The following is a 12,717-nucleotide window of genomic DNA, read 5'->3' on the forward strand; positions in this document are numbered from 1 at the left end:
GCTTTTCATCAAGGATCTCTCTGTACTTTGCTACGTTCATCTTTGCCTCGATCCTGACTAGTCTCCCAGTCCGTGCCGCTGAAAAACATCCCCACAGCATGATGCTGCCACCACCATAGGGATGGTGACAGATTTCCTCCAGACGTGACGCTTGGCATTCAGGCCAATGAGTTGGTTTCATCAGACCAGAGAATGTTGTTCCTTATGGTCTGAGAGTACTTTAGGTGCCTTTTCGGGAAACTCCAAGTGGGCTGTCGTGCTTTTTACTGAGGAGTGGCTTCCATCTGGCCGCACTACCATACAGTCCTGATTGGTGGAGTGCTGCAGAGATGGTTGTCCTTCTGGAAGGTTCTCCCATCTCCACAGACGAACTCTGGAGCTCTGTCAGAGTGACCATCGGGTTCTTGGTCACCTCCCTGACCAAGGCCCTTCTCCCCCTATTACTCAGTTTGGCCGTGCGGCCAGCGCTAAGAAGAGTCTTGGTGGTTCTAAAATTCTCCCTTTTAAGAATGATGGAGGTCAACTTTGAGTCTCATAGCAAAGGGTCTGAATACTTAGGAATACTTATTAGGTAATAAGGTATTTCTGTTTTTTTATGATTTTAAATTTGCTATTATGCGGTATTATGTGTAGATTGAGGAGGAGAAATATTTATTTGATCCATTTCAAATAAGCCTGTAACGTAACAAAATGTGTAAAAAGGGAAGGGGTCTGAATACTTTTTGAATGCAGTAGGGAAAAGCACAATGGTTTTGTTAGTAATTTCATTTTCTCACTAGGTGCTCAAAGTGCTCTTTAGAAGAAGGTAACCATTCGAAACATGAAAGACTAAACGTGTGTGTGTGTGTGTGTGTGTGTGTGTGTGTGTGTGTGTGTGTGTGTGTGTGTGTGTGTGTGTGTATTTGTCCAGATGGAGAGAGAGGACATCGAGACCCTGATCCCCAAAGGAGCATCTGAACTGACCAAACAGCAGATCCGTTACCTGCTGCAGGTAACACCTGTTTCTATTGGCTGTTTAACAGTGTTCTCCCAGAACATTCCCTCTCTGTCTTTCCCTCTATTAATCACTCTCTCCTGTCACTCTTGTTTTTCTCACATATCTTCTCTAACCCCCCCCCCTCCCGCTCTCTCAGACCCGTATGACAGCTGACAAGACAATGCGTCTCCTGCTGACCACCTTCAGCAGCCTGAGGGAGGAGCTGATCCACATGTCAGAGGACCTGAGGGTAAGACCTGGGGCCTGGGCCCCTAAAGTAGCCTCTTATGGCTCTTTTCTAAACTGTCCCATTGAAATATACATGTAGGCAGTCTTACAGAGTATTACTGCGCCTGTCTCTGTTAATGATTTATAAATGCACTAGATCGGTGGTTCCCATCCTTTTTTGGTTACTGTATCACCAACTGTTTTTTGCTCTGTCCGGAGTACCCCTGAAGTACCCCTTCATGTGCATTTTACCAGTAAGCCTATGGTCTCATGGGTCTTCTCAAGTACCCCCTATGGATAGGCCAAGTACCCCCAGAGGTACCCCTGGTTTGGAACCACTGCACTAGATGACTGACAGGGGACGCTGTTAATGCATACTTTTACATTCAATTCTGTGAGCTAAACATTAAAATGTACAAATGTATAAAACCATTTTCCTTAAAGTATAATGTTTTGAAAGTACTAATGTCACTGTCTTCATGACAACAAAAAATACTTTGGTCTCTGTTCTCCCAGCGTCTGGAGAGTGAGAAGGAGACCCTGGAGAGAGACTTAAGCTTCAAGGCTGACCAGGCTGAGCAGTATGACCGCCTCCTAGAGGCCGTACGAGAGAACAACAGACAGCTACAGGTAAGTGTGTGTGTTGGGGGAGTTTGTTATTGTGTGTCTTCCACTGTGTGTTGCTTGTGTGTGTTTGCCTGTGTGTACACCTCCTCTGCACTGTATGTTAGTGCAATGGGTGTATACAGTATATGTCTGAGAAACTCTGTCCATCCATCCATCCTATATAGATGTCTCTGAAGGAGAGCAGCTCCAGCCAGCGGACCCTGGAGACTCAGCTCCTGAGCAGCCACAGTACAGACTCAGACAGGGAGTTCCGCATCAGAGAACTGGAAGGCAGCTACCGAGCCCTGGAGAAGGAGAACGAAATGCTCAAACAGAAGGTACTCTAACTTTACTCTCCATCTCTGACTCTAACCTATCTCACTTCAGAGCTAGAATAAACTCTTACCAATTCTTCCTGCACATGATTACTTAACTATAGTATCTGACTGTAGAATTATTCTCATAGAACCAACTTCCTTAACTCACTTGTCTCTCTCTGTATCTGTTTTCATCCAGCTGGCAGGTCAGAGCAGCAGTAGCACCATTCAGTTTAAGACAGAGGAGCTGTCACGTCAGTACTCGGAGCAGCTAGCTGCCCTGCGCCAGGAGAAGGACAAGGAACTGCAGAGCCTCAGGGTGAGAAGCCTACAGAAATGTATGGATACAGGGATGGGCTTTCCTGCACAGTTGGAAGTAGTGTAGCAGTACTGACTGTACTTGTGAGCAGAAATATGGGTATGTAGTGTTATACTAACTATGGGTATGTAGTGTTATACTGACTATGGGTATATAGTGTTATACTGCCTATGGGTATGTAGTGTTATACTGCCTATGGGTATATAGTGTTATACTGACTATGGGTATGTAGTGTTATACTGTCTATGGGTATGTAGTGTTATACTGCCTATGGGTATGTAGTGTTATACTGACTATGGGTATATAGTGTTATACTGACTATGGGTATGTAGTGTTATACTGACTATGGGTATGTAGTGTTATGCTGCCTATGGGTATATAGTGTTATACTGACTATGGGTATGTAGTGTTATACTGACTATGGAAATGTAGTGTTATACTGACTATGGGTATATAGTGTTATACTGCCTATGGGTATATAGTGTTATACTGACTATGGGTATATAGTGTTATACTGACTATGGAAATGTAGTGTTATACTGACTATGGAAATGTAGTGTTATACTGACTATGGGTATATAGTGTTATACTGACTATGGGTATGTAGTGTTATACTGACTATGGGTATATAGTGTTATACTGACTATGGGTATATAGTGTTATACTGACTATGGGTATATAGTGTTATACTGCCTATGGGTATATAGTGTTATACTGACTATGGGTATGTAGTGTTATACTGACTATGGAAATGTAGTGTTATACTGACTATGGGTATGTAGTGTTATACTGACTATGGGTATGTAGTGTTATACTGACTATGGAAATGTAGTGTTATACTGACTATGTGTGTCTCTGACTATCTGTGTGTCTGTCCAGACCCAGCTGACACGGATCACCACGGAGTATACCACGGAGAGATCAGGTGACAAGAGCCTGCAGCTCCGCATCACACAGCTGCTGACAACACTGGAGCAGCGGGAGGTCGTCATCAAACGTCAGGAAGAGGTCAGGGGTCATAGTTACTGGTCACTGTTCAGCCTTTAGGCACAGATCTAGGATCAGATCTAAGAAAAAACTCAAACAAGATTTGTATGTATTGCCTGACTTAAACCCCCTTAAGAGAACCAAACTAACCCAACAGGTTTGGATTAGGGGAAAAAAACTGCTTTTAGGGTCTTTCATCTCATTTGTTCCCATAATCAAGTTATGGGTTTTGGTCCGGCCAGTCTGACTACATTCTCTCACAGTCCTTGTGTTAACGTGGCTCTGAAGGTTATTTTAATTTCACCTTAGGAATGTGTTTATCTGACACGCTTGTACACCTTTAGCTACATCATTAACACCTGTTTTACAGCACAGGCCTTCTTCCTCCTCCCTTATTATTCATCTCTGACCTCCCATTTCTGACCTTTAACCATCAGGAGATCTGGCGACTGCAGCAGAAGAAGAGCGACAGCGCCAAGAATGTCACCACAACCACTGTCACCAAAAGGTCAGCCCCCCCACAACACCATGAGCCTATTTTATGGGGAATATTTGGAAGAAGCTCCCCTAAAATGGGTTAATGTAATTTAGGATGCCTAGTGTGGAATTTCCCAAAACAGGATTTTGTACTGGTATACAGTAAGTACATAACCAACCAGTATGCGGTCCTTACTGTGTATAACTGATGTGTAGGTACAGTAACAGGTACCCCCTCTTGGGCCTGCTGAGTGAGGACTTCCAATCTACATTGCCCGTCAAGGACGCCAAGACCATCATCATCGAGAGCCGGACGGGGGAGATTATCAAACAGGTAGAGTAGAGCAGGTAAGAAGTGTAAGCTAGACGGCCATGCTAGAATGGACAAACTATAGTATAGCTCTACTGTAAGAACTGACGAGTAAGAACATCAGTTATTGTTCTGTTTAGAGTTTGAAGTGAGGGGTAAGATTAGGGAAATAATTAAGGTTAGGGTAAGTTGTGAAATATGATTAGTGATGTCCATTCTGACATGGCCAAATAGTGTTAACCCTGTGTGTACTGTCATGGGGAACCAGGAGGGAGAGAGCCTGGGTTCCTTACTGGGCTTTTACTATCTGGCCCTGTCAGAAGCTGGGCCAGGGGTCGCTGTGTGAGGAGGGATGATGAGAGGCGGATGGATGGATGGATGGAGGCAGTTCCCTCTGTGGTCCTGGAGAGCTAGGCACTGATGGCATGGAGAGACCATGTTCAATTCTGCCTCTGTCTGTTAGTAGTAAAAATAAATGGATGTTCTCCCAACTCTACTAAATTCCACATCAGGGTGGTATGTTTAATTGGACAGGTGTCCTTGTTTGTGAGAAGCATGCAAGAGGTAGTGATTGAGTTGGAGTGGATATACAGTGCATTCAGAAAGTATTCAGACCCCTTGAATATTTCCAAATGTTGTTACGTTACAGCCTTATTCTAAAATGTATAAAAAAGATTTTTTCCCCTCATCAATCTACAAACAATACCCCATAATGACAAAGCAAAAACAGGTTTATGTTTTTGGCGTGCAAATGTATAAAAAAAAAGGAAATATGACATTTACATAAGTATTCAGACCCTTTACTCAGTACTTTGTTGAAGCACCTTTGGAAGCGATTATAGCCTCGAGTCTTCTTGTGTATGACGCTAGAAGTTTGACACACCTGTATTTGGGGAGGTTTTTCCATTCTCTGCAGATCATCTCAAGCTCTGTCATGTTGGATGAGGAGTGTCACTGCACAGCTATTTTCAGGTCTCTCCAGAGATGTTCGATCGGGTTCAAGTCCAGGATCTGGCTGGGACGCTCAAGGACATTCAGAGATTTGTCCCGAAGCCACTTTCAGCCACTACTGAGGAGTGGCTTCAGTTTGGCCACTCTATCATAAAGGCCTGATTGGTGGAGTGCTGCAGAGATGGTTGTCCTTCTGGAAGGTTCTCCCATCTCCACAGAGGAACTCTGGAGCTCTGTCAGAGTGACCATCGGGTTCTTGGTCACCAAGGCCCTTCTCCCCCTATTGCTCAGTTTGGGCGGCCGGCCAGCTCTAGGAAGAGTCTTGGTGGTTCCAAACTTCTTCCATTTAAGAATCTGACTTATGTAAATAAGTATTCAGACAATGGGGTACTGTGTGTAGATTGATGAGGACTTTTTTTTAATCTAATCCTTTTTAGTAATAAGGCTGTAATGTAATAAAATGTGGGAATAGTAAAGGGGTCTGAATACTTTCCGAATGCACTGTTGGGTGACATTACCGACTTTTCCAGGGATTGGAGATCCACTGTTAGTCTTAGAGCTGTCATGACGTCTGAATCAAAGCTGTCATTAGCACACTAGTCAAAACAACAACATCAATCAGAGGGTTAGATTAGAGCAAGCTTTTCGTCTTTCCAAGGCATAATGAAAGAGTTGTGTGGCAGATTTATACTGAGTGAGAAAAAGCGAGGAACAGACATGTAATTAAGTACATCTGATGGATTAGTCCTTCACGCCATAACGACTGTATCCATGTTGTTTATTTTGAAACAGGAAATCATTACAACCCCTTAAAGAGACTTCTTCTCTCTGCTCCGCACAGGAATGAACGACAAGAAGACCCTGACGTTCCTACTCCCTCCCTCCCACACTCTGTCCGTCCCTCCCCTTCTCCCCCCGCAGCTGCCGTCTCCCTCTTCCTCAGGGCTCCCAGGGTGGTGGTGGTGGTGGTGGTGGTAGGTTCAACACCCCTATATTTGGGATGAGTGGTTTGGAACAAATGGGGTTGCTTAGACGAGAGGCTTCACTTTGGTTGTGATAGGGACACCAAATACTCAACGACCAAATATGTTATAGTAGAAGCTTATGCTACAGCCACGAGGGCTGGGGAGTGGACAGGGAAGAGGGGGTTGGTGCTTATTAGTGTGCAGCTATCTAGTCCGCTGTCCTCCATGGAGCCAGCACTACCCTGCTAATCTTGGGGACAACTCCTCTAAAGGCGTTATGGTTACTTTGCATGTAAATAAGTTAGCTAAATATGCTTTAATTATGTGCTAATTAAAAAGACTATGGTGAAACTCGCTTTGGCAGACATTTAATAAAAATGGCCACCTCTGGTCTGGTCTTTTGCTATTCTTTTGTGGCAAGGTAATGGTAGATAACTGTGATATGTTTTAGATGCATTTTGTTTCATGTTTAAACCTTAAGAGGTGCATGGGTTTGTTTTGAATGAGGGGTTATTTGAATGGAATGCTGTGCTTGGGGTTGGGGGTTGGAGTGGGTGTATGAGAATATGAATGACTGGGTTGGGCATGGACTGGTGCATGGTTCTATGGGTAATATACCATAGTGGATGACCTGGTCATTTTAGAAGCACAATAAACACTGTATGGAGTACTATGCTTTTCCTTCAATTGTTATCTGCTGAAGTTCTCTTTAATGTGCTCTCACATTTAAAGTCAGACTGTTCTTTTCTATTTAGGCCTTAACCTCTGCTTTTTGGAACTGTGAATAAAATGTAGAATTTAACGTCACTTGTCTTTAATTTTTTTATGTGTTTTATTTTCTTTTTACCTATGAAACGCCAATAATAAGGCCTAGGGGCAACTGCTATATTATCCAGTAGGGTGCCACTGTCAGTGTGCAGTTACCTTCTCATGGCAGCAGAGGGGGCCAGTGGCTTACACTTGTGCCTCAGAGTGACGGAGTGGTATGGAGCAGCCCCCCTCTGCTCTGCTCTCAGTGAATGAGGTCATGATATCTCTGTAGGGCTTGGCTCAGGCAGACTGTCAACCATTTCACTGTCCCATTCACTGGACTCTCTGTCTGACGATGCACACATGCCCTGTGATCTATATATGCTTGGTAATGGTAGAAGGACACTAGGAACTAGTGTTTTAGTGGTTAGATATTGCAGTGCTATTAGTAGTATTAACAGTCAAATAAGTAAAATTATTAGTTGTGTTGTTAGTGTGTGAGAAACTTTTCTGACACATTTCTTGACTGAACCATTTCCGTAGCCTGTTTTATGCATGCTTCATGAATTAGTGATGAGGCGTGGTGCTGGTCCCTGCTAGGTCCTCAACTGCTCTCTTCAGGAGAATGAGGTCAGGAGGGAAGCTACGGCTCCTAAAGGAAAATACTGTCTCATTCATAAAGTTAGGGATTATCTGGGCCTCTGCTATCTGACTGGCCTACCTACCTGGCCTCCTGATTGCCTGGCTAACCAGACTCCTTGCTCCGGCCAAACGGTACACCACGCCCAAGTCTGGATCTGAGTACATCGCAGACCCTTCACTGAATGCGAACACATTCGGCCATCTGATTGGTCCAGAAACCGATGGGTTGGACCAGAGCCAGAACACACGTGGGTAAAAAAAAAATCATCATTGGTTTTGATACTCTGATTGTTTAGAGACAATCCAATTGCTTTACGACTTTGTTTTGTACGACACCCCTCGTACCCCTCATCACCACAAACGACTTCAATGATGGCAGTCTCAGACTAAAGTATGTAGCGAACGGCAGAACAGCGTTGTCAGACTAGCCTCTTGGTACCTGTACATATATCACATCCTAACAAGTTATGACACACACAAGCAAGCACCCACGCAGAGTTACACGTACGCACACTATTGTGTCTATATGATCACAATAGTGATTTGATTTTGATTAATGTTGGTGCCAAACTCCTTCCAGAACTTCTCATTGTACTGCTCCTCTGCAATCTTCTTTATCATGTCCAGGGTCTTACGCACTTAGTTTCCCCTCTTCCAATCCGTCTCTCTCTCGTTCTCCACATCTCTATCCTCTCTCCCTCACTTCCCACTGCATGGCCTGATGTAGCTCTGAGAGTTAGAGATGCATGGGCTAGTGTGTGTGAGGTTGAGCGTTGGATGGGTGAGGAGAGAGGGGGAGATGTGGGGGCTGGGGATAATGGGGAAGCATTGATTATGGCTGATAATTCAGGGCTTTGATGTGGATAATGCAGTCTCTCTCTTCCTGCACTGCCTGTGTACTCAAAGCCCCTGGGGGCCACAGAGGATATTGGGTTTACACACTCTCTCTCTCTTTCTCTCTTGCTCTCTCTGTGTTTGATAGAATGAAAAATAGAGCATGCACGCACATGTAGAGTGTGTGTAAGTGAGTGATTGTGTAAGTGTGTGTTTGTACAGTACTACCACACAACTGTTTCTGTATGTACAAATTCACAGGGGTTTTACCATGTCTGTCTGCCGGTGTTCCTTAACTTCCTCAATTCTGTTGTGTCTATATAAGTTTTAGTTTTCATTGTTTTTCACTGTCTCTTTCCATCCATAACCAAAACCGTACTCTCTCTCTCCTTCTATCCTAACACAAACCATACTCTCTCTCTCTTTCTAATCTGACTACGCACACTCACAGGGCCCTACACACTTACAGGGCCCTACCGACTCACACACACACACACACTCACTCCATCATCTGCTCACTCACACATAATATGCACATACATTTATACTGACTCACACACACACTCACACACACACACACACACACACACACACACACACACACACACACACACACACACACACACACACAAGCTGCTGCTACTCTGTTTATCTTATATCCTGTTGCCTAGTCACCTTACCCCTATACATATCTACCTTCATCACTCTAGTATCCCTGCATATTGTAAATATGGTATTGGAACTGACTCTGTATATAGTATGCTTACTTAGTGTATTCTTATTGTATTTTTATTGTATTCTTCATATTTCCTCTTATTTCTCATGTTTTTTTTCTTCTAGTATTACATTGTTATTGATTATTGCATTGTTGGGTTTAGAGTTTGCAAGAAAGGCATTTCACTGTACTTGTGCATGTGACATTAAAACTTGAAAAGGACTAGGAAATGTGTGAGTGGCAGCTCTCTCTCTGGCCTCTGTTGAACCCTCTTTCCCTGTTACCCCTGTATCCCATCTAACCAGGACCCCTGCAGTGGGTCATTGGCGCCTGCCCCTCCCTGCAGCACTCCACCAATCAGGCCTTTATGGTAAAGTGGCCAGACAGAAGCCATTCCTCAGTAAAAGGCACATGACAGCCCACTTGGAGTTTGCCAAAAGGCACCTAAAGGACTCTCAGACCATGAGAAATAAGATTCTCTGGTCTGATGAAACCAAGATTGAACTCTTTGGCCTGAATGCCAAGCTGCACATCTGGAGGAAAAATGGCACCATTCCTGCGGTGAAGCATGGTGGTGGCAGCATCATGCAGTGGGGATGTTTTTCAGAGGCAGGGAATGGGAGACTAGTCAGGATCAAGGGAAAGATGAACAGAGCAAAGTAGAGAGAGATCCTTGATGAAAACCTGCTCCAGAGCGCTCAGGACCTCAGATTGGGGGTGAAGGTTCACCTTCCAACAGGACAACAACCCTAAGCACACAGCGAAGACAACGCAGGAGTGGCTTCTGGACAAGTCTCTGAATGTCCTTGAATGGCCCAGCCAGAGCCCAGACCTGAGCCCAATCGAACATCTCTGGAGAGACCTGAAAATAGCTGTGCAGCGACGCTCCCCATCCAACCTGACAGAGCTTGAGAGGATCTACAGAGAAAAATGTGAGAAACTCCCCAAAAACAGGTAAGCGTGTAGCGTCATACCCAAGAAGAATCGAGGCTGTAATCGCTGCCAAAGGTGCGTCAACAAAGGTCTGATTACTTATGTAAATGTGACATTTCAATTTTTTTATATATAATTTAGCAAAAATGTCTAAAAACCTGTTTTTGCTTTGTCATTATGGGGTATTGTGTGTAGATTGATGAGGGGGAAAAAACGATTTAATCCATTTTAGAATAAGGTTTGTAACGTAACAAAATGTGGAAAAAGTGAAGGGGTCTGAATACTTTCCGAATGCACTGTATATGCTTCAAATGCCAAACCACGCACACCCTCATCACCCCTCAAGCTCCTCTAACTCAACTCTTTGTCTCTCTAGTCTGTACCCCGCCCCTACCATATCACACACCCTCATCCGGCAAAGGCGCAGGTGTTGCTAACATTTACGATAGCAAATTTCAATTTACAAAACAAAAAACAATGACGTTTTCGTCTTTTGAGCTTCTAGTCATGAAATCTATGCAGCCTACTCACTCACTTTTTATAGCTACTGTTTACAGGCCTCCTGGGCCATATGCAGTGTTCCTCACTGAGTTCCCTGAATTCCTATCGGATCTTGTAGTCATAGCAGATAATATTCTAATTTTTGGTGACTTTAACATTCACATGGAAAAGTCCACAGACCCACTCCAAAAGGCTTTCGGAGCCATCATCGACTCAGTGGGTTTTGTCCAACATGTCTCTGGACCTACTCACTGCCACAGTCATACTCTGGACCTAGTTTTGTCCCATGGAATAAATGTTGTGGATCTTAATGTTTTTCCTCATAATCCTGGATTATCGGACCACCATTTTATTGTGTTTGCAATTGCAACAAATAATCTGCTCAGACCCCAACCAAGGAGCATTAAAAGTCGTGCTATAAATTCTCAGACAACCCAAAGATTCCTTGATGCCCTTCCAGACTCCCTCTGCCTACCCAAGGATGTCAGAGGACAAAAATCAGTTAACCACCTAACCGAGGAACTCAATTTAACCTTGCGCAATACCCTAGATGCAGTTGCACCCCTAAAAATTAAAAACATCTGTCATAAGAAACTAGCTCCCTGGTATACAGAAAATACACGAGCTCTGAAGCAAGCTTCCAGAAAATTGGAACGGAAATGGCGCCACACCAAACTGGAAGTCTTCCGACTAGCTTGGAAAGACAGTACCGTGCAGTATCGAAGAGCCCTCACTGCTGCTCGATCATCCTATTTTTCCAACTTAATTGAGGAAAATAAGAACAATCCGAAATTTCTTTTTGATACTGTCGCAAAGCTAACTAAAAAGCAGCATTCGCAAATGGAGGATGGCTTTCACTTCAGCAGAAATAAATGTATGAACTTCTTTGAGGAAAAGATCATGATCATTAGAAAGCAAATTACGGACTCCTCTTTAAATCTGGGTATTCCTCCAAAGCTCCATTGTCCTGAGTCTGCACAACTCTGCCAGGACCTAGGATCAAGGGAGATACTAAAATGTTTTAGTACTATATCTCTTGACACAATGATGAAAATAATCATGGCCTCCAAACCCTCAAGCTGCATACTGGACCCTATTCCAACTAAACTACTAAAAGAGCTGCTTCCTGTGCTTGGCCCTCCTATGTTGAACATAATAAACGTCTCTCTATCCCCCGGATGTGTACCAAGCTCACTAAAAGTGGCAGTAATAAAGCCTCTCTTGAAAAAGCCGAATCTTGACCCAGAAATTATAAAAAACTAATCGGCCTATATCGAGTCTTACATTCCTCTCAAAAATTTTAGAAAAAGCTGTTGCACAGCAACTCACTGCCTTCCTGAAGACAAACAATGTATACGAAACGCTTCAGTCTGGTTTTAGACCCCATCATAGCACTGAGACTGCACTTGTGAAGGTGGTAAATGACCTTTTAATGACGTCAGACCGAGGCTCTGCATCTGTCCTCGTACTCCTAGATCTTAGTGCCGCTTTTGATACCATCGATCACCACATTATTTTGGAGAGATTGGAAACCCAAATTGGTCTACATGGACAAGTTCTGGCCTGGTTTAGATCTTTTCTGTCGGAAAGATATCAGTTTGTCTCTGTGAATGGTTTGTCCTCTGACAAATCAATTGTAAATTTCGGTGTTCCTCAAGGTTCCGTTTTAGGACCACTATTGTTTTCACTATATATTTTACCTCTTGGGGATGTCATTCGAAAACATAATGTTAAATTTCACTGCTATGCGGACGACACACAGCTGTACATTTCAATGAAACATGGTGAAGCCCCAAAATTGCCCTCGCTAGAAGCCTGTGTTTCAGACATAAAGAAGTGGATGGCTGCAAACTTTCTACTTTTAAACTCGGACAAAACAGAGATGCTTGTTCTAGGTCCCAAGAAACAAAGAGATCTTCTGTTGAATCTGACAATTAATCTGGATGGTTGTACAGTCGTCTCAAATAAAACTGTGAAGGACCTCGGCGTTACTCTGGACCCTGATCTCTTTTGAAGAACATATCAAGACTGTTTCAAGGACAGCTTTTTTCCATCTACGTAACATTGCAAAAATCAGAAACTTTCTGTCCAAAAATGACGCAGAAAAATTAATCCATGCTTTTGTTACTTCTAGGCTGGACTACTGCAATGCTCTACTTTCCGGCTACCCGGATAAAGCACTAAATAAACTTCAGTTAGTGCTAAA

General features: G+C 43.6%; 1 protein-coding gene across 3 annotated transcripts in view; it reads left to right on the forward strand.

Annotated features, from left to right (window-relative positions):
- LOC106567888 (protein POF1B) overlaps window positions 1-6,938 on the forward strand; it is a 32,886-nt gene extending 25,948 nt beyond the window's left edge. For 2 of the 3 annotated variants that reach the window (XM_014137746.3, XM_082960385.1), the window contains exons 5-13: window positions 911-991; window positions 1,134-1,226; window positions 1,721-1,834; window positions 1,996-2,148; window positions 2,327-2,446; window positions 3,326-3,454; window positions 3,871-3,941; window positions 4,127-4,258; window positions 6,013-6,938. In XM_014137746.3, coding sequence (XP_013993221.2) covers window positions 911-991; window positions 1,134-1,226; window positions 1,721-1,834; window positions 1,996-2,148; window positions 2,327-2,446; window positions 3,326-3,454; window positions 3,871-3,941; window positions 4,127-4,253 — 888 coding nt within the window. In that variant the 3' untranslated portion in view covers window positions 4,254-4,258; window positions 6,013-6,938. The remainder of the gene's footprint in view (window positions 1-910; window positions 992-1,133; window positions 1,227-1,720; window positions 1,835-1,995; window positions 2,149-2,326; window positions 2,447-3,325; window positions 3,455-3,870; window positions 3,942-4,126; window positions 4,259-6,012) is intronic. The other variant, XM_014137747.3, reaches the window with a different exon arrangement.
- The last annotated feature ends 5,779 nt before the right edge of the window (window positions 6,939-12,717 follow it).

This window comes from Salmo salar, chromosome 13, assembly GCF_965601325.2.
Source record: "Salmo salar chromosome 13, fSalSal1, whole genome shotgun sequence".
In the NCBI taxonomy this organism is placed as follows: Eukaryota; Metazoa; Chordata; class Actinopteri; order Salmoniformes; family Salmonidae; genus Salmo; species Salmo salar.